Here is a 21,140-nt window from a genome sequence, read left to right as displayed (position 1 = left end):
CATGCGGTTAAAATATGTTTTTATGTCTATGATATTTGGTTGGGTCTATAAAGTATAAACCATAATGTGTTTCCTACTTTCACACCTCACAGCGCCGAGTTGTGTTTGTTATATACATACCTTCTACGTGTATTCTTGTAACCGATTTTAATATTAATGCATATCATATTATATTGCAGAGATTTGTTTAGTTGAATAATTTATGTAGATACAATGTAGTAACGAAATAATCAATTGTTTTTATTTTAAACAACATAATATATATTTATAGTTAATAATTAGGAGATAATTTTAATAGGAACTACAATGTTTCATTAAATTAACTATTTTTATATTGTTGAATCAAATGAGTTTTATGTATAATTATGTACCTAATTTTGTACCTATACCTATATCATATTATATTAATTATTATCGCTAACCTAACTGTTATAATGTGTGCATAATACGACGGTTGCCAATCTTTTTTTTAAAAAAAATATAATAATTGAAAAAGACTTGTTTAGTGATTATTATAATACATAATAGTTAAAAATTAAACGGCGGATTGTCGGCTAATGCAAGCAATAACTTATGTTTTCGATAAAAGTAAAGTACGTAAGGTAATATACTATAAAAATAGACATTAATATTATTATTATTAAATATTTCCTTGTCGGCGGTGACTATTAGATTATATTATTATATTATATTCATACCATTGTAGTGGAGACGCTGTAGGTACACATAAATATGCATAAACATAATATATTATATTCACATATAAATACTCGTACATATTCGTACCAGGTAAAATAAGATAATATTACTATATAAGTATGTTTATAGCATATATTTTATTAATTTTCAACCATGAAAGTAAATTTATGGCTAATAAGAAGGGACACAGTAGCGGTGAAACGGGCTTTAATGACAAGGCCCCGGTGGATTTTTACGATACGATAATGACCAACCTAAAACTATTGCGACTGCATACTTTATTGGCAATTTTTTTCCCTCTCGGCAGCCGCAGTTAGCCACTGGCGCGCGTTCCATTGTCGGTAGACACTGATTTTACGACTGTTGTGGGGCAACACCGACACCACGTGCGGGTAAATTATGTATAATATATATTATTATATTATTAATATACCTCACCGCAATGACTTATATTATTACTGTCTTATAACGTGTGGTACGTACCTACTACTACAATTTACGTTCCGGCCCAATCACATCGGTAGTTATTACGATTTTACTTTGCACCTAAAAATAACGATCACTTTGTTTAATTATATTAAATTAGTATAATAATGCGTACAACAAAGTGTTAGATTATTCAATATACATATCGGTGTCGAATTGTCGTGCGAAGATATAATTATCGTAAATTTTAAATTTTAATTATCCAAGCTAGAAAAACGGACTATTCAATTAATGGTTGAAGTTTCGGACAAAAATAATTAAAATGTTTCAAGACATATCGTAATATGGCAGTAATGTTGTAATGTTACGATTTTCGCATAAACAATAAATCACAATATATAGCTATAGACCTATAGTTGTATACACCTAGCTAATTGTAGAATTCATGTGTATTGCTTTTTTATTTTTAAGCATTTATTATTTAGCTTTTTAATATACCAACACCATTATAGTTGCACGGACATGTAATACATACTTAATATAATATTAATAAATGTGATTTCAATATTATATGATTGCAGTTAGGAACCAAATAATATTATTTATTAACATTGTAATGTCAAAATTATTAATGATGTATGTTCACATTATTTCCTCTTTAAAATAATTTATCCATTTACTTTGTCGGTACATATATGTATAGTATGTACTATGTATAAGTAAATGCGGAAATAATATTCTATAATATATAATATAACACATACATTGTACGCAACAGCTCATTAGAATTATTAATATTTTGATTTTTAAACATAGCGACTATTTAATATATAATTGACTTATATTTTCCTTAAATTCAATTAATGTATATTCTAACAGTATATTATACCTATTCTACGTTAACCAAATATGTAATGTACCTATTGTTACGCGTTGCCTTAAGCTAAAAATAAAAAAAAATCATTATTTCAATCATTTTATAGGGTATAGATAGTGTACGCGTGTCTGCTGAAATATTCGTCGTTGTCGTCTTGTGGACGAGTCTTTTAAAGCGTATTTCGAATTTACACACACACACACACACACACACACACACATAGTTGTTGACTCGTTAACGATGTGAGAACGCGATTGTATTGTATACCTAAGTATATATATATATATATATATTTATATATTTTATGTAATGGAATTCGATAAAATAACATTTAAGAAAAATATAAAATGATAATAATAATATTCGTTGTTCCCATTCGTGTGGTGGTAGTGTTGACTGGTGAGATGTGGCGGTAGAAGTGTCGTACAAAAAAAAAATGTCAAGTCAAGTGCACGTCATCGGAATAACATACCAGGTATAATATATATATGTTTAGTATATAGTGTATAGTGTTTACATACTTACTGCGTTACACAGTACACACAGACACACACACACACACACACACATACAATCACGTCACACATACATACACTATGTGCTTGCATGATGTGTACGAACGACGAGTGGGGTCGTTAAGAGAAAAAAAAACAAAATAATAATAAAAGTAAAAAAAAAATTTCTTTTTTTATTAATATTCAGAAAAACTCCCGGCATTTGTGCTACAGCCTGTTTACACCACCTACACCACCGCCCTGTCGTTACCCGCGTCAAACCCCCCGCATTGTGGTGTCTAACGCGGGATGCAGTCGGTGGCGGTTGTCGTCTCGGTCGACCGGTCTGTGCGTTCACGGGGGCGGGTCCGTGCACCGTAAAATGCTGGATTGGTCGACCGGCCCCCGCCGAACAACAATCGACAACCGGCTATAATATAATATCATATCATATATATACTCACCTAAGTCGCGCGCGTTTTAAAAACAGCCCTTGCCGATTATATTATTATCGCCGTCGTCTGTGTACACGTACATATAATAAGAGTGTATAGGTGTGTGTATACGCTATGTATATATAATAATATGTTGTAAGAGAGAAAGAAACGGACGGACGGACTGAGACGTGGCGACCGACCTTTTCATCGTTGATTAATGATCAATCGCATCGGGTTTTCGAACGAGTGTGGCGTGTCTGTGTGGTGCGCGCCGCAAAAAAAAAAAAAAGAAAAAAGAAGGCAAAATCCTTTCCTTTTACTCGTGTCGCCCCGGCGACGGCGACCTTTGATCCCCCGCGCGCACTGTCCCAATGATTTATTATTATGCCGCGCATACGCACACACACACGCATCACACTACACCGCACATAATACAACACGAAAACGGCGTGGCGTCGGCATGTCCAACAACACTAATAGCAGTGTATACTATGTATACGGTCCACATAACGCGAGTATTGTGTCGTCGTTCGCCGCGGACAATCCCGCGAGACGTCCGAAAAAAAAAATATTGTTAACCCACCAAACGCGTCTTTTTCACGTATAATATCTACTGCAACCCGCAGTCAATTCGTGCGTGGACGATAATACGACATATAATATAATATTATGTTCGCGCGCATATATAATATTATAATGTATGTCTTGTGCATCACCTGTTTACCTCTGTACCTACAAGCATACTGTTCATTATTCATCTTAAAAGGACACACATACTGCCGCAGTGGTATCCGCATGTCTATCTTATATAAGCAATAATGTAAAATTCCACCAAGGAAAATCGCAATTTTCGCCACGTCTAAGTAATTAATGTCAGGGTTTAAGCAATTGTTAACAAATTTGCAAAAGATGGGAATATTTTCGATATTATTAACCTTACCTTAATAAAATAAAACCCTAATTAAATGTTGTCCGATGAAAAGTTATTACTATAATGTTGTAAGTTTTCTTTTATTGTTTATTTGTTTTGATTTTACTGCGTTATGATATTTTGCTATATTGTTCGTTTGTTATATATAATCGTTAGATGGAAACAGTTAGATACCTAACATAAAGGTGTCACGTATTTTTTATCGTTTATGTCTTATATCAAATTGAAATGTTTAATTAGTAGTATAATAAGTAAAATATATTATATACCTAATATAGGGTGTTTCAAAAGTCTTGATCCGATTACAAATGTATATAGCTCGGCAATCGCTAGTCGCAGTTAACGACCCATATACTACTGGAAAGATAAGATTATCATGTTTATTTTAATTTATCTAGTTGATAAATTTGGCATTATAATGATTAGTGAACTAGGTACCGTTAGTTTGTTTCGAACCATATTATCTACTCTACTGTAATCCCTCGCATATCACTTTGGTCGTCTATTGAGGTTTGAGTTCATGACCTACCAAACGAGCACGATGACATCATATTATGGTTCGTGGATTTAGTCGAATAAAGAAGTCAAATGCACACAAATACGTTGACTACTACGTACCTATTGCATGTTGTTAAAATTGTATTCAACAATTATTTCATATCTCAGACGAAAGTTATTGTTGACATTTTGTATAAATCAGCGCCTTTCAGTATTTCGAGGAAAATTTATTTGATTGAAGAACAAATTTCTACGTTCATATGACGAGCTTTTACTTCAGCAATACGAAATAAGATAATATTTATGGATTTTTTTTAACTTTTAATTGTATATACTATTCAATTTATATTCAATACAAGTTTAGGCTATATAGTACATACTATATACTTTGGTGTACCCCTAGTCATGAACCATGATGTAACTTACCGTGAGTTATAATAGTATGTTCTAGTTCTATAGCCTTTATATACTGCCTGTATTAAGTAACTACTACTATTAGGTACATTATAACTTCTGTTGTCCGTATTCTACAGTCCAACATTTTTGGAAACATGATAATAATGTTAACATTTGTACTCGTATTATGTTTGGATTAAGCAATATTTGAGTGATTGAATTCAACGGAGTATTGAAATAACAATATTATAACGAAAAATAATTATTGTTATTACTGTATTATAGTTACAATGAAGTGGATCTATTTCACCCTTTAAAAATATTAATTTACTTGTGTATTATAGTTAAATGTTAATTTTAGTTAGAATAAGTAAAATAAAAATAATTAGGTACTGACTTGAGCATTGAGGGTGATAAATTAGAAAATTTCTGGGCCTCAGCAAAAAAAAAAAAAAAATGTTATACTCCACTGATTAGTCGTACCTATATACGTATATATGTATAAGTACGTAAAAAAATGATATTAGGTAAAATTGATATTATCGATTTTATTGGAATAATGTATATGGTGGCACGATAAAAAAAATCGTTCCTATCGAATCTATCGTTCTTGGCTTTACCGCACACAAAACATAATCTGCGTGCATATTTTTTTATTATTATATTATAGATACGTTTTTTGAACGACTTTCACGTGGTTTTAATGATTTTATTACCCAGAATATATCTGTTGTCATTGTTATAGTGCATGTTAATATTATTGTGTGTACTTAAAACTAATGTATACAAATGCACGCAATAAAGCACAATTCGTTTATTGCACAACGGTGATAAAGCGGGGCGGCAGAGGTGGCTGCGACTACCCGGAACTTTTTTTGTTTTCGTGCGCGTGCGGTCGATGGGAGCGCAAAGAGAAACGGATCGGTCGGTCAGAGGCGGGCGGTGGATGCTGTTGCTGCCGTCGTCGTAACCTTCGCCGCCGACCGTGCCCGGGAGATGGACAGTTCGTGACGAGGTGTCCGGTAGCTCGGAAGATATTTCATACATATATTTCATCCGTTCCACCTCCGCGTAATATTGTTTGGCGTGCGCGTTCATACCTATAATTTAATATAATTTATCGTAATCGCAACCAATACCGATCGTACGTTTTTTTATTGATATTTTATTATTATTATTGTTGTTCACCATATACACCTATTATAATTGTATGTCATCATAATATATAAATATTTGTAATATTATATATATTATTATATGCATATTATTATATTGTATGGATTAACATGTTAATCCATGCGAAATGATATCCGAAAACGTGTGCCGGTTCGAAGAGGTTCAGCCGTTGGCGTTTTGCAGAAGATTTGATTTGGCTGATTGCAGTTCTCAAGTAAGCACGCACGGTCGTGTAATATATATAGGTTTTTAAAAGCCATATATAAAGCCAGATTCTCACGAGTTGTGATGTATTTAATGAATGTTCTTTATTTGAAATTCGTCATTTTCCCGCTAAGACATTAATGTTACTGAAAACGTCGTAAACTGTATACAGTATTAAAATGTATTATGTGTACGTTAGTTGAAGTCTCTCAAAATTAACTATATTTTCTTTTGATGACGATATTCTATTTCTTACTAATATAAAGAATTTGTTATTAAATTTAATGGTTTAATCATTTTTAGTAATTTTCCATAATAATGATTTCATTCCAAGATTACTAAAAAAAAAAAAAAAAATTAACATGGGTAAAAAGGGGTGTGTAAAGAGGTGAATAATTTTACAAAAATACGTATATTACACTAATTATTTGTTGCTGATATGCATTTAACCTATTAAAAGTATGTATATTATATAATAGTAATAATAGTATATTTTTCAAAAATTTCGATGGGCTTTAATTATTAAAGGTACCTAGTTTTTAAATAATTATTTTGGGATTATTTAAATATGTTACTTTAAAATTTTAATTTATTTGCTATTCAAAATGTGAACTATATTTATATTTAGCAGTTTATATAATTCTTTTTGAAGTAAACTATTTTATATATAAATGTATCTAATACGTAGATACCTATACAAGTATATATTATTATAAATAGTAATATAATGTTGCACAAATATGTTTGCCTACATAAATAATACTTGGATATTAAAAATGTAATGTATTATAGATGTATATACTGTTTAGTTATATTACAAACATTTATTATATAGCTATAATAGTTTATTATACAGTCATAAAATTTTAAAAATTAACTCATTATAATAATGTTATACTGGTATTAAAACATACATTTTATAACTATGAACAATATTTTTAGAAACGCGTAAACTTTATCACCATCTTGGCATCTTTAGCATAATTTTTTGCAATATTTTATCGTGATTATATATTGGTTCAGTTCCTTATCAGCCCTATTCAGAGGTGCACATTGCACAAATTTATTTTATTTACCTCTTTTAATTCGTATCATAAGCATTGTGAATCAAGGTACCAGAGGTACCTGTAACACATAGAAACAAGCAATAGTTTTGCAATTATTTGGGAAAGACGTTGAAGAGGGTAGATTTTGTACAAACTATATGTATAGTATATTATATAATATAATAGACCACTCCCAGCCAATTATTATTTTTTAAATAACATATACCATATATACTATAACTTATAATATGTTTACATGTATATTGCATGTAGAAATGAATTTTAGCAATTTTATAATCGAAACATAAGATTGGTTGTTAGAATTTAAAGTTCTGTATATATATATGTGTATCCCATGTTTTGAAAGTCGGTAGGTACTTGTTATTATTGTGGTATCACATTAAATATTTAATCATATTATAATAAAATGTTTTGAACGTGAAAACCACGGTTTCGTATACTTAAAAACCAAATAAAGTCATACCAAAACAACAGCACGATTAACGAATGTCGAAAGTCTACGCGTATGATTATTTTTACCATTATTATTATCATTAAATTATCATCATTATTATTATCATTGTTGCTATAAGGGATACGGGGCACATGGGTAATGTGTATCGGTCATTAAACGAGGGAGGCGTTGAGCAGTAAAATACGTGCACGAGCTTCGTCGTCGTTGTCGTCGACGTAGAAGTGTGTTCGCGGTGCGTCCTATATGCGTTTTATACAACGCCGCTCGCGGTTAAGTCATATTATTAATACATCGGGAGACCTTAAATTACACGTAATACTATGCTGCGGGCGTGTGTGTGTGTGTGTGTGTGTGTGTGTGTATGTTCGTATGTGTATTGTGTATATAACGCGCGTCTATTAAAGTAATTAGGCTTCGCGTGAACGGGCCGGCCACAGGTTTTTTTACATCTTTCTCTCTCGCTCGCTTCTTTACTTTTTTAATTTATAGTCGGCCGTCCTTCAAACGGCCGCCGACCCGCCTGCCCGCGTTTATTTGATCTACACAATTTTCCAAATTATATACGCCCCCTAATAAGTCCCACAGTCGAATTCAAATAAGGCGCCGCCGCTGCTCTATTTGTCAACGTGTTCTGCCGGGTTGGGGTGCGCTCACACGTCAAACGTTCACCTATGCGGTGCGTATTTGTTCGGAGAATTTTCCATATTAATATGGTATTATTACATACGCGTAGTATTCGAACCGTCTTACCGAAAAAAATAGAATTATTGCGTTCTTAAATCATCCACGATAATATATATATATAATATATATGCGTATATACTTTAATAGCTATAAGTAAATAACATGTGTATTCTCGAACAATAACAATGGCCTTCAAACGTATTTATTATACCAATTACAAAATTTGATCGATCAAATGAATCTTTACTGTGCCCATAATAATATAATTATTATTTTTAGTAATGAGCGACATCAATAAACCACTTTGTAGTTTGTATTGTATATATTTCGAGATTGATGACAAAAAAATAACATAATATTCTTTTACCTTTATTGGTTATTAGAAGTTGAGTACTTATTACTTAGTGACAGTGACAATCCTTATATAAATTATGTTACTTTCAAACGTTATTTATATTAACGAGATATTCGGACGTTTTAAAAATTAGCAAAGAACGAGTAGGTATATTTATGATAGCTTCTCGTATTTAGAAGTATTAGTATTTTTTAAGTAAACAAAGATTAAACATTTTGTTAGAAAAAATGGTTAGAAATAAGTAATGTTTATTTATCATTTATTAAATATACATCATTGGCAAAGTGCAGGTAAAAGTCCTGCAGTAAATCATGTCGAGGAGTAACTTAATTAAATTTTATTTTTTAAGTTATTTATACATATTTTAAATTACCTTTTTGTATATTCAAATTATTAAATTAATCGTTAGTTAATTTTTTTAAATACATTTTAAGAACTAATTGATAGTTATTAATACTTATTATGTAAATACACCGTATAAGAACAATTTTCTGAAATTTAATAAAAGCTACATTTATAACAAAAATATATTATTTTTTTTAATAATTACTAATTTGGAAAATCCATTGTTATTTAAAATAAAAAATGAAATGTGTTGAATAATTATTGTCATCTTTAATTCTTAGATAAAAATGTTATATAATTTCATATTGTTGATGTCATTACTTACTTAATATATTAACAACATAACTTTATTACAATAGATTCCATATTTTTGAAAATATAAATATAAAGTAACTTTAATTCTAATAAAATTAAGTACCTTTTAACAACTGAAAAGTAATGTAGCTTGACCAATGAAAAAAAAATTTTTTTTGTCGATGGATTTTAAACATTGATATAATAGCTTATAACTTTACAAATTATAACTCATCAATGATAAATTGAAATACAAAATAACATATTATAATATTGACTTTTACGTATTTTGAACAAAAATATTTACTTTTGACAATATTTGTAAGTCCCCTTCACTCAGTTATTTCATATTCTATTTTTTTGTATATAGAATAATGTATATATATAATTTATTATATTATTATATATTATTTATTATATAATTATTATATATTATTTATTATATATAATTTAATGTAATGTATATCTGTTTCCATATACCTAATAAGCTTATTGTTCAATATTATGTAACAGAGGGCCTAGTATATACATTTAAAAAAATATATTATTGATTTTAAAGTGTAAACGTGTAAAGTGATCGGTTATGGCTAACAAAAACTTGACAGAAACTTTGTTAGGGTAATTCATGTCTACCATCACAAATATATCCAAAAACGTGCGGTAATAGCATTCGAAATTATTTCTTTGCTCCGTTAATAAAGGAAATATTTCAATTGCGTCGATGTGAACCCTATAAAAAAAAAATCTTTGTGCATAGTTTAGCGAACACGTGAACTACCTACGTTATTGTTGTACTGTCTGTTAATAATTTTTTTTTATTTTTTTACGATCATCGATTGACACTGCCTCGCACGTCACGTATAATCTTAGGTAGGCACCGACCAAAGCAGTCTGCTACACTGAAGACACCGCGCATTACACCACGTGTATCATATTATATTAATATAATATTATGTACGTACATATACTATATTGGGAACCAATGATGGCCAGAAGGTCTGATAGGTAAAGGCATTCATATAAATGCCACTGAGATTATGATTTATTCGCCTGATGTTGTCGGGTGCCTCGTAGAAATTATATGGGCCTCTCTCGCATTCAATAATGTTCCTGTCCGACAATATAATAATGACCACAGCAGCCGCGCGTAATAATAATTATAATGATAAAGTTACCTGTTTATTATTATGATAGCTGGTGAAGCGGTCGGTCGTTTATGGTGGTGGTGGGGCGGGAACGACAACAACTGAGATATACCAGCAGTGTTAATACTACAGCTATACGTGGTCTCACGAAAATCCCAGTAAAAATAAAATTTAAAAAACAATATAACGTATTGACATGATGACACACTTAACGCGTAAAAAGGATTAATTACGACTCCCCTCCCCCATCCAAGTATTATATAGTAAGTTTCTACATTTTAGAGAATTTCATTATCTATATATATATATATAATATAATACTTATAAAATATGTACATACCTCTTAAATATAGAGGGAAAAGACGACGACGATGTGTGTATACGCGTCCTTAAAAATGTTAATACGCCATTATTTACCTAAGGTCGTCGAAAAATTACGATCGACCTTGGTCCGTTGTCGAGAGGCAGGCATCAATCAACAAATTCTCGCGCTCGCGATGCCCCGCGTATATACCAGCAAAACACACACGTTCACTTACGCACACACACACACACACACACACACACACACACACACACACACACACACACACGCACACACAAACACACACACTGACGGACTTATACCGAATACGCGGTAGTAGGTATATTGCTGTGCGGGTGAGAAATATACGTATACGTATATAAAATTAAATAATAATATACGTGTCCTGTTCGCCGTCGTCGCGTTTATACATACGATGAGAAAACTGACTGTTCACACTTCACACAAACTATTACCACCGCCGCTGCAGCATCCGATCTCGCGTGAAAACTTAATTAGCGTCCTACACGGGCCGCGCGCGATTTATTTAAGATAATATACCATAACGCGCTAATGACGCGCGCGCAACGGTCGGCGTAGGTAATGGGCTCTGAAGAAAAATAATACACACACACGTAATACAACAAACAAATTATGCTCTCCGGCCAACAGCTCTTCGGCACTGTAGTCTTTCTCCTCTCTCCTCCCGCAGTTAATAAGGACTTTTTTCTTCCCAAAACGGTGTGTAAAATATTATATTATTATCGAGCGCCGCGAGTGAGTGCAGCGACGACCAACGCCGTCAGATTATTATTATTATTATTATCGTTGTAAAACTTGACAAATTGCCGAGCGACGGGTTTCACATTGTTCTTAGACCGCGTCCACTAACACACACACACGCGTTTTACAAATATACATGTACACACATTATAATAATAGTACGACGTATTAGTCCGTATTGAGCGGCTGTCCCGCCAGCTATTTGCGAAACTCTCACGCGACATAACCGGCGAGCTTTCTCCCCCGGGGTGAGGAAAATCTGTCGGTCGTCGCCCACGCTATAACCCACTTGTCACTGCACCCGCTGTCGTGTGGGGGGATGATATATTTACGGTAACAGATAATATTATACGGGTATACGTTCCAGTCAAATAGTGTGCGCATAGAGATTATTTATTTTAGTAACCAATGTCAATCTATTGCAGCCCGACGTATATACTATATGATGTATAATACGAACGCTAGCGCTCGCGTGTGTGTGTGTGTGTGTGCGTATATGGTCGCTCCCGTCAAGTGGGCACGAAATTATTTAAGAATTCTATTCAAACGACTTGACGCGTCGTCCACTCTGACAAATAATAATATTATATAGGTACGTATGCGTATGTGATGTCCGTGTGTCCGGGTGAGGGAGGGAAAGGCAAAAAACGTCAGTCACACATTAACGGCGTGCGGAGGCGGAGGACACACGTACATGGTAGCAGCAGGAAGAGCTGTTGTAGTTATGCGGAGAGACCGACGGACGGGCAAAGATAAATATTTACTCAAATATACTAGCTCAGATCGGCGGCCAGCAGGTAGACTTTTGTACAATATAATGTGCACTCTGGCCAATGTGTTGACTCCGCGCGAGATAATTATCATAACCACTTGAAACGACGAAATTCACCTCGGAATGGTAAAATAATAATCCCTCGTATAGAAACGTACCTACGCATATATATAATATATTAAATATATATTTATATATAAACGCGGGACTACCTACCACAATATATTATATATACTAAAATAATATAATATTTTTGTATAGCTGGAAGTGCGTTTTTATTATTTTTATTATTATATTTTTATTTTCGGAATTTCGGGTCGAGTGCTGGCGTGTATAGATGTATATATGTATATGGATATATATATATATATATAATATAATATAGTCCCATCCCTCACCAGATTCGGGGGCTCCGTCCTCTTATATATAATAGTTATAATAATACATGCACTACACACTTATAATAATATGCGCATAATAGGCCTACCGTTTTGAATTCAGACGGTGGTTATAGTGTTATTGTGTTATATTTTTCTCTCCTTCACATATATAATCACGCAATCAGCGTTTCGGAATCGAGGGAAACGAAATATGTGCATTTCATCGTCATTGTTGTCGTGGCTCACCACCGCCGCGTCGGGTCCATAATATTATGCGTCATATGGATGACCGTCGTCGTCGCGTCGTACCTGGAATATAACAGCTACCTGCTCGCGTGGATATATATGAACATTTTTAAGTATAAAAGTGACAACGGACAAAGACCCGCAGACGACGCTTATTCGAGTGGCCGATGCACCAACAACCCCTTCGAAACGATTTAATTGTTCAATATATGTTCGAATTTATGGACCGTTTAGCTTACCGGGTCGGTAATATATTATACTGCAGTTGGACAACATTAAAATGTCAAGATGACAGTAATTAACCCTTATACACCCGACAGAATAATATATGTATTACGAATATCTGCTGCATTGTGTTTCGTTTATACGCACAAGTACTGTTGTTTAGGTTCATGTTCGTATTATTTTTTAATAATGAAGTACACGATTTAATTTTGGGAATTTTTAAATACATTGTCCTATGTCGTATTTTCAAATGCTTAGGTTTTGTTTGGCATTTAAGAAAAATATCGTGGCTATTGGAACTTATTTTTTTTTGTTGAAAATATTAATATAAATACCTACCTATCTAAATAAAAATGTTAATGATCTGTTTTTGAGATTACGATCTATATTAGTATAATTGCCCATAATAATAGACTTTAAATACGAAATAGATAAAGTATTTAGTGTAAGTGCACTATACTAAGTACTACACTAAATTTCATTTCTATCATTTATAGGTAGTCAATATTTTTTTACAAATTTAAATTCATATTTTTTTTATCAATATCGTTTGATTGCCATATTTACTAAATAAACAATGTTTGTTATTAATTAATTTTATATTATAACGATATCTATTTAGTATTTACTACAAATTTTAATAGATTTTTAAAAATATTTAAAAAACTCAAGAAACATATTTAAAGCATTAATACGTTTTTAATTCGAAAATTTGATCATTTAAAACATTGTGAATACTTAATTTATAATAATCACGATTATATCTATAATAAGTATTTATATAGATAACCGTAATTATAATCTTAAATTGTACATGCACGTAATTTATTTCGTGTACCTATAATAATTTTTTAACTAGTTGGTTGAGTAAGTACCTATATTATAATAGCTGTTGTTGTTGTTAGTTTTATATTTAAAATTATTATTAATAGACATGTTTAATACAACAATAATTTTTTTCCCGATGATTTGTATTCATTATTGTTTCGAACGGTAACACGACTGTTTATTTAACACTATTTTAAAATTTTAACACATTACATTTAAACGTTTTTATTAATATATGTGTATAGATAGGTTTGGATTAACCTGTATGGTTCTTAAAATTGTGTGCGTTGTAGGAGTTTTACGTACCACCTCCTATTTCGTATACTTGTTTGACACTTATTTTCGATTTGATGGTATCCGCGCGTTTGTGTTTTTTTTTAAATACCGCGTGATAAAATGATTGAGAACTCTATAAAAAAAAAATTTTATTATAAAATGTCATACCTACTAATTTTATATCGATTTCTATATTATAAGTTGTAATTTATGTTATAAATGTTATAATAATTGGTAGGTAGGTACTTAATAAATGAAAAAGAAATTACTGTCTGTATTTATTCCATATTGAATGTATGAAAATTGTCTTTAACATGAGTTATTTCTAAGCGTAAATGTAAAACTGTTTAACAATTAACTTGTAACGTAATAAAAATAAGGTGTATAATATATTATTTGTGATATTTTTAATCTATTCGTAGTTTACACTCACCTATAAATATTTAATAGCCACGCAAGCGCGATAACTAATTTATATTAATCACATAAGGAAGGAACGGATTTCTAAGTCGATAAATATATAGCCGATCAAAATGTAGTAAAGATTTTTATTGCTTATATTGTTTTCCTTGTACTTATAGTTGGCCAATTCAGGGTTTCTTAAAACAATAACGATTATCTGTAGATATTTATAAATAAAAGTTATTTTTTATAATTGAAGTTATTTCTTCGTGAGAATAATATTTAAAATTTATATTTATTTATACTTAAACACGGGACGAGCCCGCAATTGCGTGAAATACTAAGTGTGGGTACATTAATAAAATCACACATGTTATAACTTACATGCAGGTAATTAACACGAAAAAGATACAAAAATGTAGATAATTACATTAAAAAGTAATATGATAATTATTCAGCTAGGTCAATTTCATCATTTTAACATTTTTGGTCAAAGATATTGTATGATTGTTGAAAGAAACACAGAACAAAAAAGTTTTCAGATACTGAAAGCGAGGATCCCAAAATTAACTTGAGATAGCGTTGTGGGGCATCAATTTCACCATTAATAAGCGTGTACGAATAGAAAGAAATTTAAATTACCCTGTTTTCTTATAACATCGGTTTTATCATAGGTATGATTCGAGATACACATCTATAAATTATTATTTAATAAAATAATATAATGAACATATAATACTGGGGTTTTTACTAATTTTATTATCTGATGTAATAATAATATTATTCAGTTATATGCAATAAATACTATCTTAATAATTCGCAGTTCTAAATCTCGGATGATTTAGAAATTCATTATATTGTGTGTTAGTTATAATAGTATGATAACATACTGTAAGTAATGACTATTGATTTCTTTTGTTATATACCTAAGTTAATATCAATCATATGAAAACGTGAAAGTTTAATTATTGGCAATGCTGAATATCGTATCGTGTAACGGGTTTGCTGTATACGTGTAACATATTTCAACAATATATCATTTTTGTTCTGTTACATACAAAAATGCAAAATACAATTATAATTATTGTTTTTGGCATTATAACAATAATATTATGGATGTTATTTATTGAAATGAAACAATATAAATTTAATATGCTCTCTTAATAGTGCATTGTATTTTAATATAAAACATAAACAAGAAATAAATAGTCTATTCCACGACCATATACTCATAATGGTCTGCTTATTCCCCGGTTTCTATTTAGTATATACCTATATAATGCATTTGTTCCTAAATTATGAATTATCAAAACGTGTTTGGTATTTGCATGATTATTATACTTGAAATGTTCAAATACGTGTTTCAACAATATGACGTGGTGATCATTATAGTCGTTGCAATAAATTCTATAAATTATAAAATGTCTATGTTAGTATACAAATAAAGCTTAAAATGAGTACATTTTATATAAATATATAGGTAATCGTATATAAGATAATCTTGTATGCAATATATATCAGCTATTATTGATTATGAAACTTTGTCACTTTAGGGTAGGATGGGCTACACAAGAACGGGCAACAGTGGAATGGACCAGCGAGGCTGGCAGGACTTAGCTACTTGCAGCCCCATGCTGGCGTTCCCGGTCGAAGGACAACACCACCATCATCAGCCCCATTACGGCCAGCACCCGTCCAGCGCGCTCAGTTACCCGCCCGGGCCCGGCATGTATCACCATCCTCATCACCACCAACACCACCACCAGCACAACAACCACAACAGCAACAACAACACGGGAAACGTGTTATTGCAGAACGTGAGCCTGTGCGCGCCTCCACCGCCACCACCTCCGCCAGCATCCACGTCCATTGACATGGGCGGAGGCCACGCGACCACGTCTTCGTCGTCGTCCCTATCACACTATCATCACCACTCTTCGTCGATCGGTACGTTATCTACATAGTTTACTGTTTTAATCTTATCTGTACTCATACTCACGAACACTTCGAAATAAACAATTCAATTCACTGCGTTGCCATCGTGAGAAAACTGTTGGATACTACAGCGCGTGTTGAAAAATAAATTAATATTGCGATGTTTGTTGTATTATTGTGTAATATGATATTGAGTTCTTATGGTAAATGTAGGTATGTACGTCTTAAAAAAAAGGTGGTATTATATTATTATTGTGGGTAAGACCCAGACTCCAGAGTCGTATTTAGAGTTTTTTTTTAGACATTCTAAGTTGAGTCTTAATGCCACATCTCTTAAAACTGTCAAATGGCTTGGATACAAAAATTTTCTAACAACTTACAAAACCTTAACATTTTAGAAATACATCTTTAATATTCATCTTTTTTTGCCATAAAATAATTATCTAATTTATGAATTTGGAAATAACATGTGTATTTCTTAGATTTATTTTTTTATAGAAAATTTTCTATAGAAGTTGCAGAACTTAGTTATTTAACTACGTTAATTGGACAGTTTGTTTTTGTTAAAAAATATATGAAATTGTGTACCGCTAAGTCCAAAATAATGAATAACAGGTACCATTTACTAATAAAAAACTGAAAATTAGATTTCAGATAAATATTAGTAATTTAGTTGGGTTAGGTAACCTTTTTGATTAATTAACGGAAAAAAAAAAACGATTAAAAAAAATATTAATAAATATAGGTACTTGTAACTTAAAAAAAATAACCCAGACAGACAGACTTTTCAGACTACGATTTGTATAGATTGTTACTGATAGTGAATTTATTTGATGACTTCGTAATTTGAAACTATAAAGATCCTGTAGTTTAGTTGGAGCCTAATAGCCTCATAATGATTGCGATTATTTTATATTGATACGATTTTTATATGATTTTAAAATTTAGGACAATTATTAAATTTAATTATGTATATTATCAGGTATTTATTAATAGTTTTAAATTTTGGCCAATTGATCTCGCTCCATAGATAAAAATAACGTATAGATAGGTTTATTTTATTTTAATAAATACATTATTATAAGATTCAACATGTTTTTGATTTTGTTGGTGTTATAATAATATTATGTTTAATCATTAAGTATTAGCTGTCATATGTATATATTTCTATACCTACATGTATATTATCATTTATTTCGAAGTAGACGATATGCAATAGAGGTATTTAAAAAACAGGCAGAAGGTCTATTTATGAACGTGTGTTCACATATTTAAGTGTGTCTTATACTAAAACAACCCTTAACCATCCCTATAGTATTATTAAATCTTGCTTGTATCGTATTCTGCAGCATTTTCAATTAAATGTTTATCGAATTTTATACTGTTCCGCATCCATACTCTACACAGTCGGTTCTATATCTTCATCACATTAGTTTCATAATTGTATCAATACAATTATATTACTGGATAATAAACTTGTGTGAATCGAGGGAAAACGATTTCCCCACGATCGCCTCCCATTATATATTATATTATAATACTAGCTACTACACGTACATACCGTCGCAAACCCATCGCTATAATATTATACGTTCATTCGACAAAATATTATTTAATAAATTATAATATATATGTATGTCTATTTCTGTGATACAGGTGTGTCGACCAACTGCAATCTTAGTTCAGCCGTTGCCACTTCGCTTCACTTACCCGGCAGTTCATCCGAACAGCCTGCAGCGTTCAAGACAGAACCCCATCAACATGAAATGATGTTTCCCTATCAGGTAATGATCACTAGCTTATGCTTATAGTCATTCGTAGAGTGTTTTACTTTTTTGGATGAAAACATACATTTTTAATTTTATGTTCTGAAGCAGAATATTTTTCGAAGTATTTTTATAGGTACATAAAAATCTAAATTTGGATGAGTTATGTTAATGAGTTATGACTAGTGCATGGATTTGTATGCAATTGCATATTTATTCTGGTTGATCGTATGATATGTTAAGTGAGCACAACATTTGTTTCATGACATAACGATTTAAAAAATTTTACTTTTTAGTGCATATTTTTACATATTACGAATTTTTCTTCTATTTTTAGGGCTTATTTTACAATTTTAATTACATATTTTGATGTATTTAGACATTTTTGAAATATATACTATTGTTTATTATAATATAAGAAAAAAATATTATATTTTTATAGTTTTCATTAATATTAAAATAATTAATAGGTATACTTGTAGCCTTGTAGATATAAACGGTTTTCCCAAATATGACCTTAGATCAATAATCGGGGAAATAAAATACGTTTACCAAGATGATTAAAGTAACAAAAAAAATTAAGAACAGTAGTTAAGTATATCTATAGTATAGGATTCCGCAATTTTTTAAAATATTTTGTAACAATTAAATGTTCAAAAAATAAATTTTTTTCTGCAAATTTTTTACGCATATTTTTTATTTTCCATGTATATTTTAACATTTTAGTGCATATTTGGTTGGTTTTTAATGCATATAAATATTCTAGTTATGATTATTTAAAACGTTGGTTAGCTAAGTAGTGTAGTACGGAGGTACCCCGTAAAATGATGGTCTACTACTCCACTCACCTAAGCTTTAAATATTTTTAATAAATAAACTACTCGAATTTAGACTCTTATAAGTAGTAAAATATTCTGAAAAATATTTTGTTTCGGAATATGAAATTAAAAAAGTGAGTTTGTTATTCAAAAAAGTAAAAACATAACTAAGTACAATATACTAAAAAAAATAATTGCCCTGCATAATTTTATCTCAGAATAAAAACTAAATTAATTTATATCAGTATTATTATTATTATGCTCACATATCTACCATAGTTCTTAAATTATTTCGTAATTATATAATGATAATTAATTTATCTATAAATTAGACACATGTATTTATTTTTAACTACATTTTCAAACAAATACAATCAATCAATCAATATATATATATATACACGTATTGGTATATGTTCAATTTTTATTTGTATGTATCTAATAATAATCTATATACTATATAGGCATCTAGAATCTAGATTGTATAAAATATGGTTTTATATACAGTATTTATATCAGGATGATGTACCTACGAGTATATGTTTTTTTATTATGAAAAACTGCATTAATATTTTTAACCTAGTGGCTAATGCAATTAGTGTGGATATTTGTATTACAAAGTGATTATTTTAGTAAAGACACTATCTCATTATTTATATATTTACTATATTATCATTTTTTCCCGTATATTTAGAATCACAATAATGAAATGGCTCCTTCATCGGATGGACTTTTGTCGTCGATATTAAACGACGACGACTTGCAGCTTATGGACCCATCGATGGGTGCGGACGGTAAGAACACTAAAACCTATAAAAAAAAAATACAGTATGTATGTAATTCCTTTTATTCCTAAATATATAGGTGGCATGTACCCGGTGCGGATGATGGACACAGCTAGCAGCTCGGTGCCGTGCAACAACACGATGAACACCGCAACCATGGTACAAAACGGTAATGCGGGCGGTGGTGACTCGGACAGCGCCGTTAGTTCAATGGGCTCAGAACGCGTGCCCTCGCTGTCGTCGGACACCGAATGGATGGAAACCAACTCGGACAGTGGACACAATGATGGGTACCCGTCCCATTCCCATCAAGAATATGGGTAAGTCTTGCGGGTTATCTCGTTCTAGATGACGATGACTACTACATTTGTCATTTTGTCATGTTTTTATGTTTTATAGTATACATATTATAATATACAAAATATAACAAAAATAACTGACTTATTTAACTAACAACAACATTAACTAGAAATAAGCTTATACTTAAGTAATATGAATGGCAATGCTGTATAATTAGGTATTTGAGATAGAAATCTGTTTCACTTGTACTAGAGATTACTAATTTGGTATTTGTACTTTGAGTATTTTATATTAAAAAATACAATTTATAACAACTAGATGACATTTTTAGATCATAATATCTTATTGAACAAATGTTCGGTTTTTTGCGAAAAAAAATTGTCTCGTTGTTTTTATATTGTTAATATAACGTCATACTATAGTATCTTATAAAAATTCCCCAGGTTGTTGGCAATAGATTAAATTCAATTTATTGACTGAAGTAGGCTATTAAAGTTTATAAAAGCCGATATGGTTATTGTTAGATAATAATCGACGGTTCACATTATCCGTTTGTAACATACCTTGGAAATAGATACGTATTATATTTACGGGATTGTGTTTTCGGGCCAGTCCGTTTGTTTTTAACTCACTTATATTTTTTTGTCTGGATATCAACATGGAATACGTTAAAAAGCAAAATCGAATCATATGTTTAGTGTTTACACATAAAATTGAAAATCAATGTGTTTGGACGAAGAAACCTAATTCGGTATTCGTTTCTGGAAACTTTGCATACCAGACCGTGTGGCCACTTATATTCATATCAATGAATTTTGTTCGCATCAGCTAACATATC

At 31.1% G+C, this 21,140-nt stretch overlaps 1 protein-coding gene across 2 annotated transcripts in view; it reads left to right on the top strand.

The window, feature by feature from the left end:
• The window catches only part of LOC132931003 (segmentation protein cap'n'collar), a 92,523-nt gene that overhangs the window by 68,038 nt on the left and 3,345 nt on the right, over positions 1 to 21,140 (top strand). For both annotated transcript variants that reach the window (XM_060997174.1, XM_060997173.1), the window contains exons 7-10: positions 16,252 to 16,645; positions 18,290 to 18,417; positions 19,912 to 20,011; positions 20,082 to 20,322. In XM_060997174.1, the coding sequence (XP_060853157.1) occupies positions 16,252 to 16,645; positions 18,290 to 18,417; positions 19,912 to 20,011; positions 20,082 to 20,322 (863 nt within the window). The remainder of the gene's footprint in view (positions 1 to 16,251; positions 16,646 to 18,289; positions 18,418 to 19,911; positions 20,012 to 20,081; positions 20,323 to 21,140) is intronic.

The sequence above is a fragment of the Rhopalosiphum padi genome, chromosome 4 (assembly GCF_020882245.1).
Source record: "Rhopalosiphum padi isolate XX-2018 chromosome 4, ASM2088224v1, whole genome shotgun sequence".
Taxonomy (NCBI): Eukaryota; Metazoa; Arthropoda; class Insecta; order Hemiptera; family Aphididae; genus Rhopalosiphum; species Rhopalosiphum padi.
This window is presented reverse-complemented; position numbering and strand designations above follow the sequence as displayed.